General features: G+C 40.5%; 1 protein-coding gene across 2 annotated transcripts; it reads right to left on the reverse strand.

Moving 5' to 3' along the window:
• Positions 1–946: 946 nt before the first annotated feature.
• Positions 947–15,956, reverse strand: LOC310908446 (protein mono-ADP-ribosyltransferase PARP12-like). Of its 2 annotated transcripts, none has more exons than XM_083859496.1 (12): positions 15,570–15,956; positions 14,812–14,947; positions 12,838–13,132; positions 11,782–11,880; positions 9,499–9,622; positions 8,549–8,744; positions 7,800–7,920; positions 6,374–6,470; positions 5,385–5,463; positions 5,003–5,133; positions 4,219–4,370; positions 947–3,391 (listed from the first exon to the last, which is right to left on the reverse strand). In XM_083859496.1, exons 1-12 carry the CDS (start codon positions 15,884–15,886, stop codon positions 3,081–3,083), a joined length of 2,058 nt encoding a protein of 685 aa, XP_083715622.1. In that variant the 5' UTR covers positions 15,887–15,956; the 3' UTR covers positions 947–3,080. The 2 variants fall into 2 exon arrangements, with proteins under 2 accessions (XP_083715622.1, XP_083715623.1); XM_083859497.1 differs by having other exon boundaries at positions 948–3,349; positions 15,570–15,949.
• Between the last annotated feature and the right edge of the window lie 5,449 nt (positions 15,957–21,405).

Below are 21,405 nucleotides of genomic sequence, written 5' to 3' on the forward strand. Positions count from 1 at the left end.
CTCAACTGCTAGGATTTCTGCGTGTAGAGATAAATTTGTCATGGGCTGAAGCAAGAAGTACAATGGAGCTTTGAAAGCCATAAAGTCTATCCCTTGGAAAAACAGGAAAGCACCAGTAATGCTGCCCATATAAGAACCATCCCACCTGGATCTTCTGCTGGATGTTCTCCAAGTCAAGCAGCGTTTCTGCAATTCCCACTTGCCCTTTGGCCCTAAGGCATCTCTGAGCACTGGTTCCTAGAAGCAAAGCTCCTTCTCCAAGCCCAGCAGAACTGAGGACACCATTGTAGCTGGTATGTGCCATCCACACAAGCTCCTCTCACCAACCAGCCCCTACTTTGCCAGGCTGCAGGTATCTAAACCAGATACTGCCACTCCTTTGCTGCCAACACTTAGACAGGATTTTGACACACACATCTCATAAAATCCAGTCAGAATATCATGACAAACCCGGCTCCAGATAACCCTCATGACAGAGTGCAGTGCATTGTCTTTGTCTAGCTGCCAGCCCCTCCCCAGCACAGCAGGTGGAGGATCAGGGTTCATAAACCCCCATGCTCCACACCCCACTGCTGGCACAGCAAAGCTGTTTGGCTTCTGCTGGCTGTGCCGTCTGTCTTGCCAGGATGGACCCGTTACCGAAAAAGGAAACGACCTTCACAGCTTATCTTTCTCCTCACATGGCATGGGAGTGAGTGACAGATTATTGTACTCTTCCTGCTCAGTTGCTTGTCTTAAGTAGCCAAAAAAGCTCCTCCTCATTCAGAAAAGAGGTTCAGTATTATTACTTTTTTTGCCTAAATTCTGGATTTAATGCACACATCTCTTTAATCCGTTCATTTCCAAATGCAACCCAAACAGCTGTAGGACTCCTACTGCTAAACAACAGCCTCTAAACTCGTAAGTGTATTGAAACATTGTAATTTCAGTATTGAAAGAAAGAAAACCATCAGAAGGAATTTACTGGTTTGAGTACCTATTTATTACTATAGACAAGAAAGTTACCACTGCAGTTTCAAAAGTAGAAAACATGGCAACTTTTCTTTTTCTGTGATAATGGAGAAATAAAAGATGACAAAGTACATACAGGCATCTTATTCACTGTTTTAACTTACACTCATACACACATACAAGCATACACACATCCTCTCCAAGAATCAAGTTAGAGATTTTAAAAATACAATAAAAAATGTCAATAAAAATATTTCAACTTTTTGCCTGAAAAAGAATGTTTGTTTCAATTTTCTGGCAGATTAACATGACTTTAGCTATCCTAGATCTTACCTGAAATTTTGGTTATGTTCAGAGGAAGAAATGCATACGACCAGTATTCTCATTTGCCATTAACATGTAGATGAACATAGTTTTTGTTTTGTCAGAAAAACCTTTTTCTGCAGAGATAAGAAAGCTTTCCTCCATAACTATTATCCTCCTCAATGAATATACTATTTGTTGACAAGCTCATTTGCTGACATGAGATTTATCATTTATGTCCTATTTCAAATCTTTCAAAAGAAATAATAAATCAATTTGCCTTTCCCTATCCTGTGTTTAACTGGGATTAAACACAAATAGGAGTTATTTTCCTTTATGTATCACACTTCTAGATCTGCAGTTCACATAAAAAGGGCTCTGCACAGCCTTACTCCAGCTAATCATGGCCAAGCTCCTGGCCCACAGTGCTGAAGTAAGTTACCCAGTGAACACCTGTCAATCATCATCCAGCTGAATTAAAAAGAAGTATACAGAATGCAGCTAAAAAATGAGCTTTTTTAGGTCATATAGAAGGTATTTCTTAAGGCCTCTGCAGTACAGTATAGCTAACTTATAGGTATTTTAGCACATTAATCCTATGATAAAGTATCTATCTATGCATCAGCAACTTTAATCTTAAAAAAAATTTTGACAGCCCAAGTTTTTTTATTTTGCACACATGTAAGCTAACTGCTCAACACTATTATCTTCTTCTGATGGGAATAATTAAATATTCAACCTAATCTTCAGATTTTAAAAGTTTCAGCTCTGTGGCTGAAGACTACTTCCTAGGTAAGCACATTTTTCCTGAAAAAAGTACAATAGCTTGACTACACAGGAAATCTGTCAATCTCCTGCACCAAAGAGACAGATCACTTAATGAGGGACAGTCACTCACCATCCTCCCCAACAGCTGAAAGGGAACCATAAAGTTCATCCACAGAAACAAAGTACTGATAACCAAGCAGGACAAGCAGTATATTTCCCTCTTAAGTATGGTATTAAATAACAGCATGAGTTTCCTCCTCTGCTTCCTCCACAGCACCTGACAGTGCCCTTTCATATGTAGGCACAGTGAAAGTCATGAAAAACTTGTGTTCTCAGACATAAAATACAGTATTTATTTGGTAATCAACTGAGTTACACAGCACCAAGCAACCCCTGTTATGCTTGTTTCTTTGGTAGTTGTTTTAAATGATAAACTCAAGAAGTGAAAATAGATCTGTTCTTTTTAAACAAGCAAGTTTAATTTTTGAGGTTTTGTTGGTGCAGAGATTAAGTAGGGACAAAAAAGAAGAGTGCTACTAAGAATTTATGCAATGAGTTGAGCACAGAGATTATACAATTACATTTGCAAACACCTGAATATCCACTCCTATGGGAGACAGATTACTAAAAACCTGTGTTTTATCCAGTTTTGAGTTAAAAGATAAACAGGTAGAGGGACAGTGCCTCTGACCAATGAGCCCATGTAAAAATCTATCCTGAAACAATAACTAAAAATTGCTTAAACTTGGCAGCATGGCCAATCCTCGCGCTACAACCATCAGCAATTTCTTCTAATAAATTTATGAAAGGCTCTCATAATGCAGGGTAATGTGAAAGCTGCTAAAAATAGGATACAGAAACAGGATTTTAGGGATTCTAAAACATCCTTTATGTCTTTTTATGCCTTGTTTTCTACTGCACAGAAAAGACAGAGGAGAAACGTTTCTGAACAGTAATCTATCTGATCACACAGCTTCTTCAAAATTAATTTTTCTCTCTTAAGCCAAAACTAAAAAATCGTTTAAACCAGTTAAACATAAGGATGACAGGTTTTGCTGCTATAGAAGTCTTGCCGATGCCTGGTATTCTATGAGATATTCTGGATAAACCTGCTGCTTCTCAAAGATTACAAAGATAGAAGGGTTTGTAGAGTTATTCACACAACTGTCATAGAAGTTTTGGCTGTCCTTCATGGGAGGCCGAACGTAATCAGAACTACCAAGAGTGAACTCCCCCACCAGTACTCGTGCCAGAAACATGGTCTTGGTGTGTGAGTCTGGCCCACAGTAGTTGTCAGAATAAGATGCATCCCTTGCAAAATAGCTTCCTGCAGAACAGACACCAAGACAGAGTTGATAAGACACCAAAACTGCAGGAACAAAATGATAATGTGTGAAAATTAAGTAATAAACAAATCCATTATGCAATTCATTAACAGCCTTTCTTTTTTCACTTTTTTTTCTGTCTCTCTTAGTGGAACTGACCACTATGCACTTTTTAGTTTTCACAACACACATATTAAAAAACAATATTTAAAATGTTATCATAATCCTCTAAAATATTTCCTCCTGACCCTAGATATCCACCTTCCCCAATATCACTGCATTTCCTCTCCTGGCAGAGGCTACTAATATTCATCAGCGCAGTTGGACTTGATGATCCTTGTAGGCCCCTTCAACTCAAAATACACTCTAACAATTCTGAAAGTTACAAAGTGTTCAAGCAAAAAGGTGTGTTGTCAGCCAGGCAGCCTATTTCAGTTATTCCACTCCATGTGCTGCTAACACCTGTACACAGCACAATGTAAAAGGATATAATTTTCTAACAACGCAAAAAAGCCTGTAAGCAGAATGGCATTTAGATTCCTGGGAAAAAAAAGAAGCCAGAGTGCTTTCCTATAGGAGCTGGGAGAAACTGGGAGAAACTGGGAAGAGTAAGCCTGGAGTCTAGCAGAAAATCATCCCTACAACTGACCTCTCCTGTCTTTTCTTGCAAGGACTTAGGAGAGCAGAGGCCAAGGCCTTTCAGAGTGCCTTAGCTCCAAATGACCCTTGTGAAATTCAGCTCTGTTGCCCACATCACAATAGAGAGAAGCCCAGGATTGGCCAATTACCACCTTGTAAACTTTACACCTCTGCAGTGAGTACTGAGAATTTTACAGCAAATCTAGGATTACTGAAAGAGCTGAAAAACAACCTTTGCCGTAGACTGTCCCATGAAGGCCGCAGATTCTCCAGTCAAAGTTTTGCTGACAGATGGCATCAATGTCTTTTTTACTAGTCCCATGAAATAAAAATCGCTCATCTGCAGCCTTTCCACCATTGCTCTTCTGCATCAGGTCTTTCTGCCTGTAATGAGAAGCAGAATCTTTGCAGTTCCACAGCAACTGTTAGCACACGTTCCAGTCAACAGAAACAATTTTAGAGTATATTCTGAAAATCTTTACAGTAAGGCCTAATTTGGGCACACAAACATGCTTTGATTATACATAAGTGCTTTCCTACAAATGTTTTCTTTAATTCACGGCCTTTGAAGAGAGAGGGAGGAATATCAGCGTTATTTTTTTCCCCTGAACACAGGCGTTTACATTAAGGCCTGCCCTCCATGAGTTTTGCATTTAATTTTGAAGGCTGTTTCAGTTTTAACCAGCTGCAAAACATTGTGCTAGATGTGACTCATTACCAGCTCCAGGGTTTCAGTGGAAGGAAGCTGTCATGGACACAGGCCTGGCAGAAGTCAGGAGTAAGGATTCCTCCCACACAGCCCTGAATGTGACTGTTCTAAGCTCTGTGTCTTGACTGAGTTTTAGGGTTGTTGATAACTCTTTATCTGAATGTTGACACTAGGTAGGTATTTCAGTGGGAGAGTGAAAGCAGAAGCATTTCAGGAATGTGTGTTCTATCTTTAGCACAGAACACACAGCTAACTGCAGAAACAATAAAAATCATGCATACATACCAGAGCAGTATTTTACACATACCATTGATACAGTTCCCAGAGGGATGGGTTCTGAACTCTACAAATCTTTTTAATAGCTGCTTTGGGCATTGTGCGCTGAAAGTCCACTTTGACTTTCTTGTATTCTTCAGAAGAACAGTCAAGCTCAATCAGCTGCAAGGAAAAGACTGACAAGTTACTTTTGCATGCTTTTGTGCAGCCACTGAACCCCTCTTAATATCTGGGTCAGGATATATTTGCATGTATCAAACAGTATACAAATACATAGCAGAAATGAGCACATAAATAAAAAAGGAATTGAGAATTTATGTTGCAGAAAACCAGAGGGTCTTTATAGAAACACTGAACTTGTGAGGGAACAAACCTTATATGACAGAACTGACAGAAAGAAAAAACCTCCAAACCTTGAAACCCAGTTCCGGCAGGGCGGATTTGTCCCAATGAGCTGGAATGCCCTTAAACCCTTCTGTATATTTAACGCCCCTGTAGATGATAAGACATTACAAATAGACAATTAAAATAAAACTTAACATGACATTTTATGTACATATTATACTAAACATTTTTGTCATGCTTAGGGAGAATACAGGCAACCAGGCAACTGAACATATTCAAAAATATTTCAAAACTGTCGTATTTGTTCAGCACATGAAAATATTTATTCCAAGTCATCATGTCAAGACTTATGTCAGGAAGCAAGATGCCAAACAAGAAAAAAAGAAATATATACTCTGAACTAGATACGTAAGGATTTCTCTTGCAGAGTTGAATGCATGTATAAAAGCTCTGCTACACCTGGGGAGGTAAATACAAATGTATCCAGTATCACATCAGTATGACAGAAACAGGATAGATACAGCCCTCCCTTTACTTCCATCCTGATTTTAATCAGTGTTTAGCTGCTCTTTTCAGTGTTGAAGCATGGATTGTGTGCTGCAAGGGAATGTCCAAAAATTGGCTGTTACATACAACTCTATCTCCTTGCAGGCCCCTACCTTTTTCTCTACCTGTAACTACTGCTTTCCTTTCAGACTGCCTGGCTGCTCCGAAAAGGATTTTTTCTGAACTTGCACTTAGCTTTCAAAATTACTCATCTCAGAAAAAGCTAGTACACATAAACACACTGCTACATATTGCATTATTTCCTACATTTTCATCCTTCCTGTGGCCAAGCCCAAATTTTCTTCACTGCAGAGGTTCCTGAGTTGATTGAAAACTGCAGGCCAGGCAACACTGCCCTGGCTAGACATGTAAGAAAGGTATGTCCCTTTCCCTCTCCATGTCTTTCACAATTGCCTTAACAGCTACTTCTTCACCCTACTTACACCCATGGAAGATTCAACATTCACAAAGCACTAAATCTATCACATTAGAATGAGCAGTTGTGGTTTACCTGGCTCTTGTCTTTTCCACCTCTGCTTGAGAGACAAATTTAGGTCTTCTGCAAATTTTCCTCTCTGTTCTGTAGCAAAGGTTCTTCTGCTTCATGGCTGGGGAAAAAAAAAACAAAAACAACACCAACAAAAATACCCAAACAAAATCCCATGAACAATCAAAGATGTTTTAGAAAGCCTTCACACTGCAGCCACATTTGTCACTAAGTTGTTTTGTCAAAAACACTGACAAAAAGCCTCCCTCCTCCTCATTTTGCAAAAGAGATACTTTTTTACTACATTTAGTTGAAGATTTCAAACCCTGTAAACAGAACCCACCATCTATAAGAGATCATTTATTTTTATTGATCCCTAAGAGAAACAAGTCACAGTGACCTGAATTTTAGAGTCGTTCCTTCTGGATCTTAGAACCTCTGCAGCTACTGTGACATACTAACAATTAAGAGTCAGTACCCAGCAGGACAATGAGGACTCAGCTTCATAGAGAGATACACAGGAAAACAAACAAAAAAAAACCTCTTGACACCACTAAGCCTAGGAATTAAGTTCTGGAAGACATCTACACTGCATATATTTGCCTAAGTTACTAAAAAAGCCCAAACCTTAGAAAACTGATTGCTTCACTATGTAATTTTCACTTCTAAGTCAGACAAGTTTTCCCAGCTTTGGTTTTGATTGAATCACTAACAGTAGATAACATACCCTTTCTTGTTTTTTGCTTTGAGTGGTTTTTTTTTGTTTTGTTTTGGTTTTTTTTGTTTTTTTTTTTTTTTGGCTTTATTCACGCAGAATGAGATAGTAAAGGAGAGATGAATCAAAGGCAACTACACCAAACTGACAGTCCAGACAGGTTGATTCCCACCACTGTTCTACGAAATTTTTTAAAAGGATGCCAGGAAAGGCAACAGCTGAGAGAGGACAGTGCCAACATAAGTGGCTTGTATTTCCTGAACTTCTTCCTACTTTGTCAAAGTAATTTCTCAGCCTTTCCAGACAGGATAAGAAGAGAATATCTGCAAAAATCTTGCAATGCTAAGGATTGTCTGGACCCTACACCTTGTTCAAGTATTTGTTTTTCTGTAAACCAGTGATTAAAGTAGACCAGAAGCTGGCTTGTCAAGTCTTCTAGAAGTTACTCACCATTAGTGTTTGTGCCAGCATCAGTGTCATACTTAGACTTTCTGGCAGACATTTTGAAACCTAGCACAAGAACCTCTCAAAAATATAAGCTTTGAAAGAATAGAATGCTACTTGCTTATGTGAAGAGATCTTATACTGAGAACTTTGATAGAAGCTCTGTCTCTGTAAGAATTGCAATTCAAAGTCCAAATTTCTCTCTTCTATCGCCTGCAATAAGGTAGTTCAAAACCACAAGAGGCCTGGGAGGGAGGGACAAAACAGAAGAACAAAGCAAACGCAACCTACACACAAAATTAATTTCATATTCATGTCTTCCAGCTTTGAAGGTCAGCTTTGGAGAACTTTCAGCCAAATAAGCTTTCTCCAGGTCATCACTCGAGACAGTAGCAGATGTATGAAGATCATCCTGTCATGCCAAAAATAGAGAAAAAAAAAGTTTCTCCTGGTCCGTTATAGACAAGCAAGTTTAAAAATCAACAACTCTCATATGTATGGTGGGTGCAGGATATATCAGCATATGAGAAATTCTTGATTTAGCAGCACCATGTAGCATCAGCTAGAACCTAACTGTTTTACTCATGTTATTCTCATCCTAAATGCAAACACAGCCCTGTGCCAGCTACCAGGGAGGAAATTAGCTCCATCCCAGCTGAAACCAGGACAGACCACACATTCAACAACTAGACCAAGAAAGATGGCAGAGTACTACTGGAACTTCAGAGAAGGAGGCTTTTCTCAGAAGCAATGAAAGTTATATAATGAAATGAATGTATTATTACTGTGATCCTATCTGACACGACTCACTGAATAGTTATGTGTTGATAATATTTGTGACTCACCAATGATCAGTCCCCTACCCGAACCAATCAAAATCTCAAGGAAAAGACCCCATTAGGCCTTTAATGTCCATCTGTACAGTGTGAGTGAGAGGAAGAGGGTGGCAAAAGAGGAGGAGGATATAAACACTGTACACTTTTCAGTAGTTCTGCACTTCTCACACTGAGTTAGGAGTCTCCCCATTTCTCCACACTTACTTGTTTTCCATACTCCTGCCACATGTCATATTCATCTTTCCAGTACCAGATCCATTCTGTTGTAAGAATGAAGTGAGGGGGTTTGGTCACTGAGGAGGCTGTAGAAAGACGTCGGACTTTTTGCAATCCACAGCACATATCATGAAAACAGATGCAGAATGGGAAAAAGACCTCTTCAGTAAAAGCATAATCAAATCTATAAAAAAAAGGAGGGAAAAAAATTGAACTGTTTGTGAAGTTTTACTCATGGATTCAAAAGCCAACTACAAATTTGTGAATTAAGTTAATCTCACCCAAAAGCAGAACACAAAGGTGTTTTCACTACAAGGTGTGCTTTGCACTTTGCTATTTTAACAATTCTGTATGCTAACTCTGTTTTTTCTACATATTTTGTACTACAATATTATGTCTCACATTGGTTCTACTGTAAATAACCATAACCCTCTCCTAAATCAGTGAAGTTATAGAAGATGAACAGAAACAATGGAAAACAAGACACTGCCTTCTTCTTGCTGACCAACTATATTCTAAAGAAAACCTTGACATAACTTAAGAAGGGATTCAAAGAACCTGTAACATAAGAGGAGCAGGTAATTTTCCAGCATGGGATGTGGCACATTGGCATGAGCCCTTTCCAATACTCTCGTTGTGCTATATAACCAGTTACAAACTCTGAAAGGTGTTTCCATATTCTTCACATGCTCTGCTCCCAAGAGTATTTCTCTCTCTCTTTCTCTCTCTCTCTCCAGGAATTCTGCCAGTTCCACAACATGGACTGTGGGAAAAGGTGGAAGGAGGGACAAATCTCATGCAAAATGAGAACAGTAGAAGAATGCCAAATGAAACTACCTATGTAATGACTGCAATGAAATTGTAGCAATTTACAGCCACTATGGATCCGATACAATACAGCAAGCTCCAAACATTATTAATTTTTTAAGAGTTTATACCTGATATTTTTTGGGTCACAATATGCTTCTTCTATTTCTTCAATATTTGTGAAGTCCTTCCAGGTATTACCCTCAGAGTATTGCCATCTATATGGCAAGTGAAAATGGGTTCTGATACACTTTTCTGTAAAAGTTTTAAAATAAAGAAGTAGGAGATGCATTATTTTGACAGGCTATGAGAGAACTCCAACATATCAGGGCTGTATATCCAGCTGGTGAAATCATCAAAAGGATAGCTAGGGAGAGTGTTCACCTATGGAGCCATTACAAGCAGCAGTTCAGAATTTTTCAGCATAAACAAGCAACACTTGAAATTTTGGGCTTAGGTAGAAGTTCAGTTTCTGTACATACTAGACTCTCTTTATTTTACTCTCTTTGTACATTAAAATTGCACAGATCATTCTCAGTTTCAGAGACAAAAAATGAATGAAGATCACAGGCTCATAGAAGGCTATTATTTCATTAATAGAAAAAAATGTATTTATGATTAACCACTAAATCACAAAGCGGTATTACTGAGGAAAAATCCAAAGCACAGTAGTGCTTAGTTTTAAGATAGGAGAAGGACTGTCATTGTTTAACCTCAGATGATTACGAAGTACAACACAGCCACTTGCTCCCATTTCTTTCAGTGAGATGGGGAGAAAAGGAAGAAGCTATATTTGTGGGTTGAAATCAGAAAAGTTTAGTAACTGAAATAAAATACAACATAATAAGTGGAAGTAGAGTATATATATACACACATTTACATACGTATTTTCATATATTATAAGGAAGCTAACAAAAAGTTAGGAATAAAGCCCAAGGAATACAAGTGATGCACACTGCGATTGCTCACCACCCAGTGACTGATGCCCAGCCCATTCCCAAGTAGCAATCAGCCCCTCCCAGCCAACTCCCACAGTTAATATGCTGAGCATGATTTTCTGATTGTATGGAACAGCCCTTTGACAGGTTCAGGTCAGCTGTCCTGGCCATGCTCCTTCTCAGCTTCTTGTGCCCCTCCTCATTTGCAAAACATGAGCAGCTGAAAAGTTCTTGACTTTGGGTAAGAACTACTTAGCAACAACTTAGCAACATCAGTGTGTTATCAATGTTATTCTCATACTAAATACAAAACACAGCACTGCACTGGCTTTTAGTAAGAAAATTAACTCTAGATGAAAATTAACTCTAGATAAACCTAGATGAAAGCAGGGGATATTTACACCATGGCAAGGTCCCACAACTTCCAATACAACCAGTTAACAACCATCACCTTTCCTCTCTTTTGATAAATACACAGATATCATTCCTTTAGTCTCAAAGTCCTTTGCCCTTCAGTAGGCCAAATGACGTCCAGGCCCCATCAAGAAGATCAATGGTAGCAGTGAGCCACGTATCACAAGTTCAAAGAGTCAGTGTGCAGTCACTCCTCAATGAGAGTGAAGGTGACATCACCAGCACACATGTGCATAAACTGGAGGCCAATTTCCACAGCAGAAGAAAAGGTCTTAACTACAGGGAAAGTCAAGGAGAAACTGCACCACACAGTTCACGTGAGGAAGTGTTCGGTACACAGGTCAATAACATCAAAAAGAAAAAGGATGACAAAAAATCAACAAGAAAGCTGGCAGAGCAGCCTTTTTCCTGGACACTTTGGAACATTTTGAAAAGGAGACAGCTAAGACAGATGGAACAGAAGAGTACTAGAAGAAACAAGGGAGAATATAGAATTCAGAGTATCTTTTGTATCTTTCCTGTTTGGAAATGTGACTCCTATAATTTGGCAATCCTTTAGGTAAACAAAGGTGGAGTAGCCAATCTTCAGCACAGGCAGATTCCAAAGCTGAAAAAAACCTCCTGTTTGGTGTACCAGGTCAAACACTTTCCTATAGCACTCAAGACAGAAGTGAGCTTTAACTAAACATAAGCAAAACTCTGTGTTTCCCACTTCTGTGAAAGATGTCTACCACTTCCTCTTGATGAGGACAGAAAAAAAGGCTTGACTTTCAGTAGCTTGGTTCAGCTACCAAGAGTAGTGGTGATCAGTGGTGGTGATTAGTGTTAGAAATATCAGCATCATTGCATGGCAAAAGCTAATAGACTGAAAAAACATTTATAAGGTATTGTAATAAAGAAATAGTTTGGCTTCTGATAGAATGGCATTGAGTTTTACATCTCTTGTGTCACATCCTTCTCTGAGATTGATAATGGAATGAAATCTTTAAAAACGCCTCTCAGTTCCCCCATCTCTGTAGAGCTGGCTTTTTCCAACATGTACTGATACTTGAGACAGCCTACCTTTAAAGCCACAACTTCTGTACAGATGATGTAAACATATCTGTTCTGATTCATCATCCTTTGTAGCTAAGGAATCCCGTCCAGTGCTGAGTTTTCTGTCTAGAGGGGGGAATTATAACTATTAATACACTTTGCATCAACAGCGCCTCTTAAAAGTACTCCTATCCCTAGGGAAGATGCCTAAAGGCAATGTTTCTAACTACCTAGCTGCACTCAGCTCCAGAAAGACACTGAAGCCTTTGATAAACTTGTATACTCAAAGTCCCCTTCCTGTATCCATTATTTCTGAGCTTGATTTCCTCCCTGTAACTGCTGAGTTCCTCAGATACAGTTTTTAGCTATCACCACAAAACGAGAATAGAATTCAATGGCTTTATACTTCCAGATGGACTTGAGTTAACTGTGCATTCCACACAGCTGATCACACTGGCAGCTATAAAACACGAAGTTTCAAAATCTGATACTTCAGTAAATTAAAGCACTTTAAGGAAAGGAAGAAGGAACTGCAGGCAGAATAGTGGTGATGAGCGTACACACTCAAATTCTCCATTCTGTTATCTCTTTTTTTTACCTGCTAAACTATATTTAACTTACAATTCTAAAGAACTTCAAAAGAAAAGTGCAAACAAAATATTACACTTCTAAGAAGTAAGAAGGATAGTGCTGTTTGTGAATTCTTGTCCTAGACAATTGCTACATTAAAGGAAAAACAATTAAATAGTTTATAATCAGACAACCACCACTCCTATTCTTAAACAGTATCTACCTTTACATATTTTACCTAAAAAAATCCAAAATTATAGAGCTCTCTAATTCCAGTTCCTATTATGCTTTTTTAACCTCAAGTTTAAAAATTTCATGAACACCAGCACTCTATTTCTCAGGAACCTCTCTTGACTTCACTTGTCAAGACAAAGATTTCTGTCAATGAAACAGGTACAAGGTCCCTCCTAAAAAGATAAATCAAGATGTAAATTCAGCTTTCTTAATGATACCAGTGAAAATATTAAATTCGCTACTATGACTTTTCTGATGTATTCAAAAGATATTATTTACCTTTACATGGTGAAGACTTGGCATCTTCTATGTCATACATGCTTCTATTGCCATTTTGTATGTCATACATGTTTCTATAAGTGGAAGGTAGTTTCTCAACAATTTCTGAGCTCATTCCCTGTCTCTCCAGTTTCTCAAAACATTCTGGATTTAATAAGTCATGGGACCGTTTGCAGTTGCTGCCAAATCTGCACTGACCCCGCAAAAAGTACTGGCAAACATGAAGTTTGCTGCAGGATGTTTTAAAGGAACAAGATCCATGAAGTCCATCACCTTTGTTATAATGCAAGCAGACCTTGGGAAGGAGAAGAAAAAACTAATTTAAAGATCAAAGTACAATGTGTTCATTTAGACTGTTTGAATGATTCTTAGCTATGTGCATACATTTGCTTTTGAAAGAAACATTTCTTCTTTCTTATCTTTCAAATGATTACTTGATAGCTTTTCCTTTGCTTTACTAATGTTTAGAAATATCTTTCAACATACAACATTCTTATAGACATTCTCAAAATGGGATCTAATGCTAAGTCACACCTTTTTGATTTTATAGTTTTGGAACAGTTTTGGAATTTCTTTGATCCCAATTTGATGGAAAGAGGTACTGGATCTGGTTGGGATGGAGTTAACTTTCTTCATAGCAGACATAATGTTTTGGGTTTGTGACAAAAACAGTATTGCTAACACATCCCTTTGGTCTGTTTGGGTCTGCTGTCCTGGCCATGCTCCCTCTCCACTCCTTGTACACCTCCTCACTGGCAGAGCATGGGAACCAGTCTTTGACTGAAGGTAAGCACTACTTGGCAACAGCTAAAACATCAGTGGGTTGCCAATGTTATTTTCATATTAAATCCAAAACACAGCCCTGTTCATGATACTAGTAAGAAAATTAACTCTATTTCAGGTGAAACCACAACAGATAAATACCCCACAGCCTCTCACTCACTCCCTCCCTCCAGGGAATAAGGAAGAGAATCAGAAAAAAAAAAGTAAAACTCGTATGGTTGAGATAAACACACAACATACAGCAAAAAGGAAGAGGAAATAATAATGATGATAAAATACACAAAACAAGTGATGCACAATGCAATTGCTCACTGCTCACTAACCAAAGCCCAGCCAGTCCCCATAAGTGTGTCCCCATCCCTGGCCTACCTCCCCTCAGTTTTACTATTCAGAATTATGTCATATGGTATGAAATATCCTTTTATCAGTCTGGGTCAGCTATCTTGGCTGCATTCCCTCCCAGCTTCTTGTGCACTCCCAGTCTACAGGCTAGCAGGGCATAACAAAAAGCTGAAAAGTCCTTGACTTAGTGCAGGCACTGCCCAGCAACAACTTAAACATGAGTGTGTTATCAACATTGTTTTCATCCTGAATGCAAAACAGCTTTGTACCAGCTACTAGAAAGAAAATTCACTCTATTCCAGCCAAAACTAGGAAATAGTTCAAACTGGCCAAAGGGATATTCCAAGCCACATAATGTCATTTTCTAAAAAAAAAAAAAAAAAAAAAAAAAAAAAAAAAGCAGGGAAGGGGACAGAGGGAAAGTGAAGGAACGGGGAAATGGGTCCTTCTTACAAGGTAGCACTTGCTCAGAGACTAGTTGGGCATCAGTCTGCTTGGACTTAGTGAAGCAGAAGTGTTCCTTTGCAACAATTTTCTCCCTGCTTTTTGTCCACTTGCTACACTGTCTTTATCCCCATTCACAGCTTTTGTCACTTTTGTTTTTCTTGTTAATGCTCACCTCTTCTGCTTGTGATAGGGGAGTGAGGAGCGGGTGACTGGACTGTTCAAGAACTTAGCTGACAGCTAGGCTCCAACCACCACAGGTGAGAACAGATGAAGCGGATTTATTTTTAGATTTACATTAAGCTAACTAAATTGACCCCCAATATCTCCATCTCCGTCAAACCTCTTCCACTTTGTGATGCTCACTGAAACACAAGGCTAAGAAGCTGTCTGAGTAATACTCACCTCCGGTAAGAGGGAAGGGTCATTTTGAAGCAGAAGCTGGCAAAGTTCATCATGGTTTAAATTCTCAAGTCCATACTGCTTTAGAACACGGAGATTGTGGTCAGAGTGGAAGTTGTGAACAAACTTGCATCCCTTCCTAGAACACCAGAAACCCAACAGCAAAATGACTGGCATTATTTTGCTACCCCATGAGCATTACCCTGAACAGGTGAAAAAGCACACCAGATTAGCTAATTTCAGAAAAATCCACATTGCTCCTCTATAAAGCCATTATGTGATTTGCAAAGCAGATTACGTAATTACTCTGAGGATAATTGCCACGCTATTTCGGATTTACAGTCATTCTAGGCTCAGTGCCCTCTGACAATATCGGCATTTTTGACCTGCAGCTCACAACCACGAAACCACCAAAGCTCCAGAGCATCCCTCCCTCTCAGCCTATGAGTACATTCCCCAGGGTCCCGCAGCACAGGGACCTGCGGGGACACTCAGCTTTCCCCTGGCACGGCCCGGCCCACGGGAAGGGAAGCGCCACAGTGATGAGCCGGGGAGGAAGTGCTGCGACCCAAAGCTGTGAAACCACCACTGCCTGTGTCTGCAGCAACGCACACACAAATAAAATAAAAGGATATGGGCAATGAGCACTTCTGACGCGGAAAGGGCTGCAAGGCCTTTACTGAGAGCTCCTTCCCCCGAAGGGGCACTCCGTGCGCAAGGCCAAGCCCCCCGCGATGGCGGCCGGCCTCCCCGTCCCTCACCTGGCCAGCTGGTTGCGGCAGAAGCCCTTCAGGTGGTACTTGCAGAGGTGCAGCCGCCCGCACTGCCCTGGGCAACCCGCGCCGTGCTCCAGGCACAGCCGCACGGGGCTGGTGGCCACCACCACGGCCACCGCGGCCTCCGCCGCCGCCGCCGCCTGGCCGGGCCGCCGCACCAGCGTGAAGTGCTGCGCGTCCCGCAGCACGGCCGCCAGCTGCTCGGCCGAGGGCCGGCCCGGCAGCCGCCGCCGAAGCTCGCCCTGCTCCAGGCAGCCGCCGCTGGCACACAGCACCCGCAGAGCTTGGATCGCCAGCGCCATGGCCAGGAAACCCCGCCCGGGAAAGCGACGGAAACGGAAACGAAAGTGAAAGCGCCCGAGAGGGAGCAGGGCCGCGGGCAGCCTTGGCCCGGAGCCTTCGCTCTGCCCCCGCAGGGCGTGGCCTGCTCTGGGCGACGCGGCGAGGCTTGAGGCACAGGCAGTGGTACCGGGGCGAGGTCCTTCGCCTACCGCCTCTGCCTGAGTTTTTGGCTGTATAGCACGTTTTTAATCACATGCCACCAAAAAGGGATGGCAGCCGGGAGGTCACACATTTCCTGTAGGAAAAAGGGGCGCAGGGATGATTGGAGCATCAGCCAGGTGAATGGAGCTTCACCACTTTAAGTTACAGGAAGTGTAACTTAAGGTGTGAATTCTGCCGTCAAAAGCATCTCAGTTAAGGTTTCTGACCTGTACTGCTTTTCTGACGGTACATAGTGAAGGCCGCTCTCAGACTTCTTCCGTTTCAATATCAAAACCTCAGTCGTGGTCGCACATCTGGACACACAACTGCCCTGCTTGCAGTGCTCATAGTGCCACCCGATACACTGGTACACCACTGCTTCTGCCTGCACAGCGGCCATGCCATGAGTGTGGCCAAGCAATGTCCTCATCCTCTAGGAACTCCCAAACTCTTTATAAGAGTGCCCATCTTTTAATCAACTGCCTTCGTCTGGGTCATTTAGGCACTCCTGGTTCTGCATCACAGTCAGAAGCATGCTTTAAATGGTGGCAGAACAATGATGCACACTGCCATCACTTCGGTCAGAACAGGAGTGGAAGGCGTGGGGACTCTCACTGATGGTGATTCTCATTGAACAAAAGTCCTGCCTCCTTCCTTCTTCTGCCAGTCCTGTTCTGCTGTGCCTTTCCCCTTGTCTCATCTTACTTCCTGCTTGCCCTGTGAGATCAGGAAGGTAATGACAAAAAGTAGACTCAAGACAAGCACACTAAACGGAAAAACAGCTCTACTCGGTCACTTACAGGTTCATAGAGATCTATCGGTAGCTTACCTGTGACGGGCCATCAACAAATGTTTAGGAAACAACATGAGAGGCTGGAGTGTTACTGTTCTTCATCCCTCCTTTCCTTTCAGTGTCCACTGATTAGCTTTCCTGAAACAAAGGAAAAGCACTATTTTAGTAATTTGTTCTATGGAACAATTCCATAGCTTGGACTGTCTTTGTCGTCGCTTCTTCTGAGTCGTTCCTTGAGGGGCAGACCTGCAGATGGTCACATTTGTCACTGACAGTCACCTGGTAGTAAGGCACTTTAAAGAGAGAGATCCCACACCATTGACAGTAGTTGACAGTATCAAAGAACAGTTAAGGTGGAAAGAGGCTGTAGAAGGTCACCTGGTCCAAACCCTAATACAGCTATTTTATCACTGAAAGAGAATATGGGTGGAAGACTCTTAATCTTGGTGCTTTGTCTAACGTTCTCAAATTACTGGATAGCTGCATACTGCCCCACCAGTAGGAGATGTCTTGACTGAACCAAAACTCAGGGAACCCTTTAGCATAAAAAACATTGAAGCAGCATTGTACTTGATAACTTTCATTCTCCCCAGCACCCATTTCCTTTTTCTGTCCAGTGCCCAAAGTCCATCCTATCAAACCAGCTCTCAACTTTTTACATCTTAAAGACCTGTCCCAGCATCACTGTGCTGTCTGGGTGGCTGTTTCAATTGTATCTCCTTTTCACACCTTCTTTCCTCATGTATCTGAAAACACCCATACATTTGGCAGAAATATGGTATTTTTTTAATGATAAAATTGGCATGAATAACTACACCGATGTCAACATTATATAGAGAGGTGAACCAAGAAAGAAGAGCAGTGTAAGGTCACGGTTGGAGGGGTGCTTTCAGTTAGCTTTACACCACCGCAATTCATTCCGAAGTGTTGGTATGTGTATCATAGGGAAGTTCACATGGCTGTTCCTGCTTTGCAGGAACTCCTGAGTGAGTTTTTTGAGGCTCTGGAGTAGAGCTATCATTCTGTCTTTTTTCATGAGAACAAAAATTAAAGTATGAAAGCAAGCAATGATTGATGCAGAGAGAAAGTTTGCAGAGCTGTCTTTGAATTACAGCACATTCCCATCCCTGAATTCACATCCAAAATAAATCGTAGGTTATTCTTTCTCACACAAGTTTTTTGTAGTTTGTGGCATGTTCCTCAGGAAGAATAAAAGTACCCCTTTGATTTGATAGAACTTCCCCACCTATGAATTATATATAAGCAAAATTGTACTTTCTTGTTCTTAAGAAGTATTAGCTAACGGAAAAGTCAATTTTCATTTGTAAAATTAAGTGCCATTAGACATGAAGGGCACCTAAGGCGAGTGGCTCCTCTTCACCTCTCAAATACTCTAATTTAAGGGTAAGGCTGTTTTCTTAAATGTCATTGTAGCATAATTGCATATGAGCAATTCTGCCTACAGGTAATGACTGCTCTGTGCATTGGTCCTGAAATAAGCTCCTTCTAAGAGGTTCCTAAAGTTTCTGAACAAGCTGCTGAACTCAGAGCACATAGTGTTTTAATAACTGTGGGGCTTCAGGTACTGCATTTCAGTGAACCACCTTTGTTAAAATCTGATGTATTGTGCTATGAAAACTTTACTCTAGAAATTAGCAGCTGTCAATCATTGGTCTAATATCTTTATTTTTAGGAACAGTTTATGGATAATTGTGTTGATTTGAACTGTGGCTTTATTTCTTAATCTTCAAAATGTTGTAATTTAATGATTTTCCTGCGCATTTTTATATACATCTTTAAAACATCCATTGTTATTATGGTGCACGGTGCCTCCATTTCCCACCCCATCCATGTGTTTCAGTCTTTCTCCCAGCTAGCATGGTGAAACTCCTAGCTTTGTGTTGTCTGTCATGGAAGATGATGTAAGGAAAATTGGCAGAAGAAGACAAAAGTGATATGTTTGCTTGCAGGTGTTTTTGCTTACCTGTCAACCTACATTGAAACAAACAGCTGAGGGTTAGTTGTCCCAGTGATGATCTGGCAACACGGTTAAACACAGCTAAACTTTCCATTATTTTGTCGGCAACTGGTTGGTTTATAATCAAATATGGTCAAAATCAGTAGAATTTTGTCCCAAAGAGTTGGTATGTTGGGAACATTTAATTTTTTCTTTGGTCAGAATTGTTTTGATTGTTTTGTCTGAGGACGATGCAGTCTTTGGGCTTGTACACTTGGAATCACTCCCATCAACCTTTTATTTCTGTGTACTTCTCTAATTTCTTCACTTACAACTAGTGTTTCTGAAAGCTGTACTAATTGACAGCATGTGGAGCTTACAGCTACAATCCCAAGAGTCTCCCAGTGATATGCAAGCCTAAAAATCAACCATCCAACAGGTAACACATGCACCCACAACTTGAAAGCAAGAAACAGGAAACTCAGTTCTGTTGCAGTATGTGAGTAGCACCAGACTGTGGGGCTATTGGCTGTCCCAGGGATCTTGCAGCCTCTGCAAAGAGCAGGATAAATCCTCATTTTTTGCTCTCGCCTTAGGATACAAATATATATTTTCTCATGCAAACAGTATAGTCTGGGCAGGATCTAGAATGAATTGTCTGTTTTATAAGAATAAACCAGCCTAATATGACATGCAAGAAATTGTATTGTATATAGCTTGGTTCATTATATAAGTAAGTTTCAAGAGGTCTTGTTTGTGAAAATAAAAATAATTTGGGGCTTTTGAAGTTACAGTATAGTTAATGATACTGTTATTTGTCACTGGCACACTTCTAGACTTATTCTGTTGAACATTTTGTTACTTGGTGCCAGTGTAAATGTCTGTTTATTGTATAACCCTTAGGCTTTTGTTCTTTTTCATACACTCAGAAAGGTAATGTATTCACATACACCCATCATCTTGTACACTGTCTTCCTCCACCTCTCAGAAACCTCCTAAGAAGCTCCTTTAAAACTACAGAAATCCTCAAATGAGCAGTAAATTGGCTGAAGTCAGAAGCCTATTGCTGTTCTCACAGTTTTTCCTGCATTTGCCACTGTATAATCCACTGTCAATATTATCTACTGTTCTAAAATACTGAATCTCAATGTGTCTTTTAATTCTTCCTTTAAGCATTTTATTTTCAGATGGGAGAGACCTCCCTGTTGACAGATAGTAAAGAGCAATTCTATTTTCTTTAATATAGGAGTTGCCACCAAACCAGTTATCTTTCTATCATAACAATTTGCTTAGCATGCATACACATATAACAGTTAAAGAGTCCTTTCAAAACTCAGCACTTTTTCAAAGTTTCATGTGAGCAAAAAAAAAAGTACCTTGTCAGGCACCAGGACACATTTCGTTCTGCACTGCAATCAGCAACAATACAGAAGTTGCCCTCATCATGTGATGTTTCATCCTGTGTTGGACAAAATATGAAATTCCATTGGTAAGGACTTACCTCTATGAGCTCTATGAAGAGATGTGTTCATGACATCAGGCAAAACTTATGAATAAAAATGCTATGTCTGCACATAGTAGCTCAAAAAATCCTTGGTATTTTATGGCTAATGGTTGTTATTTTTGTAAGGTCAAGCTGATGGGGAACACAAGACTGAAGGGATCAAATGGATCCTCAATTCTAGCCACCTATAATCACAAGCAGCTAAATTTTTAGATATCTGTTTCAGAAGCATCCACAGTACAATCCACAGACACCCTGAGCCTCAGGAAGATAACCAGTGCTTTGTAACAAGTGTGAGACCTGGAGTCTCTGAGCACACCAAGGAAAAATCAAGATCTTTGTCACTGTAGGAGAAGATAATAGATTTCAAAAGGAGAGGGTGTGTTTTTCAGGCATTCTGCCCAAAGCCTTTGAAGATGGCAGTCAACTGCATGTGGAAAAGCAAATATTAAAAAAAACACCCACAAATCTTAAAGCTGCTTTTGCAAGAAATCAGAAACTGCCTGACGACGATTGATAAAGAGACGTGGACTTCGTAGGTTGCATGCATGGAGCTTTTTTATTGATACACCTAGCTGAGTTTATATACCTTTCCATTATATAAGAAGTAATAATGCCAAGTACATTGCTTAATACATGCCTTGTACTAACCAATACAGGTATGTGCTGTCTTATCTCAGTTCTGCGTGCTAAGCACGTATCGTACCAAGCCCATTGCTGTCTCTTGCATTCCTTTCTCAAACTTACACTTTCAGTTGCCAAGGCTTGCAGCCTACCAATGCTAACATGTCCATTTCTGTCATGAGTTGAGCAGTGCTCCCAGCACGGCTCTCTAGCTGTATCCCCACATCTCCCCCTTTCTGTTCCACCATCAGGATTTTCTTTGTTGACTTATCAATCAGTCTCTGCACACACTGCAAAACACAAGGCAAGCACATCATTATAAGCAACAGTACGGTCAAAATATAAATTCCTGTTTTAACTAAATGCTTAAGCCAGCCAGTAAGCCCCCATCCCCCAAGCATATGCCCAAGCCAATCATTATCATCCACCACCTTCAATTTGGCTACACTGTCCCGAAGGG

The sequence above is a fragment of the Zosterops lateralis genome (genome assembly GCF_965231275.1).
Source record: "Zosterops lateralis genome assembly, chromosome: 4".
Taxonomy (NCBI): domain Eukaryota; kingdom Metazoa; phylum Chordata; class Aves; order Passeriformes; family Zosteropidae; genus Zosterops; species Zosterops lateralis.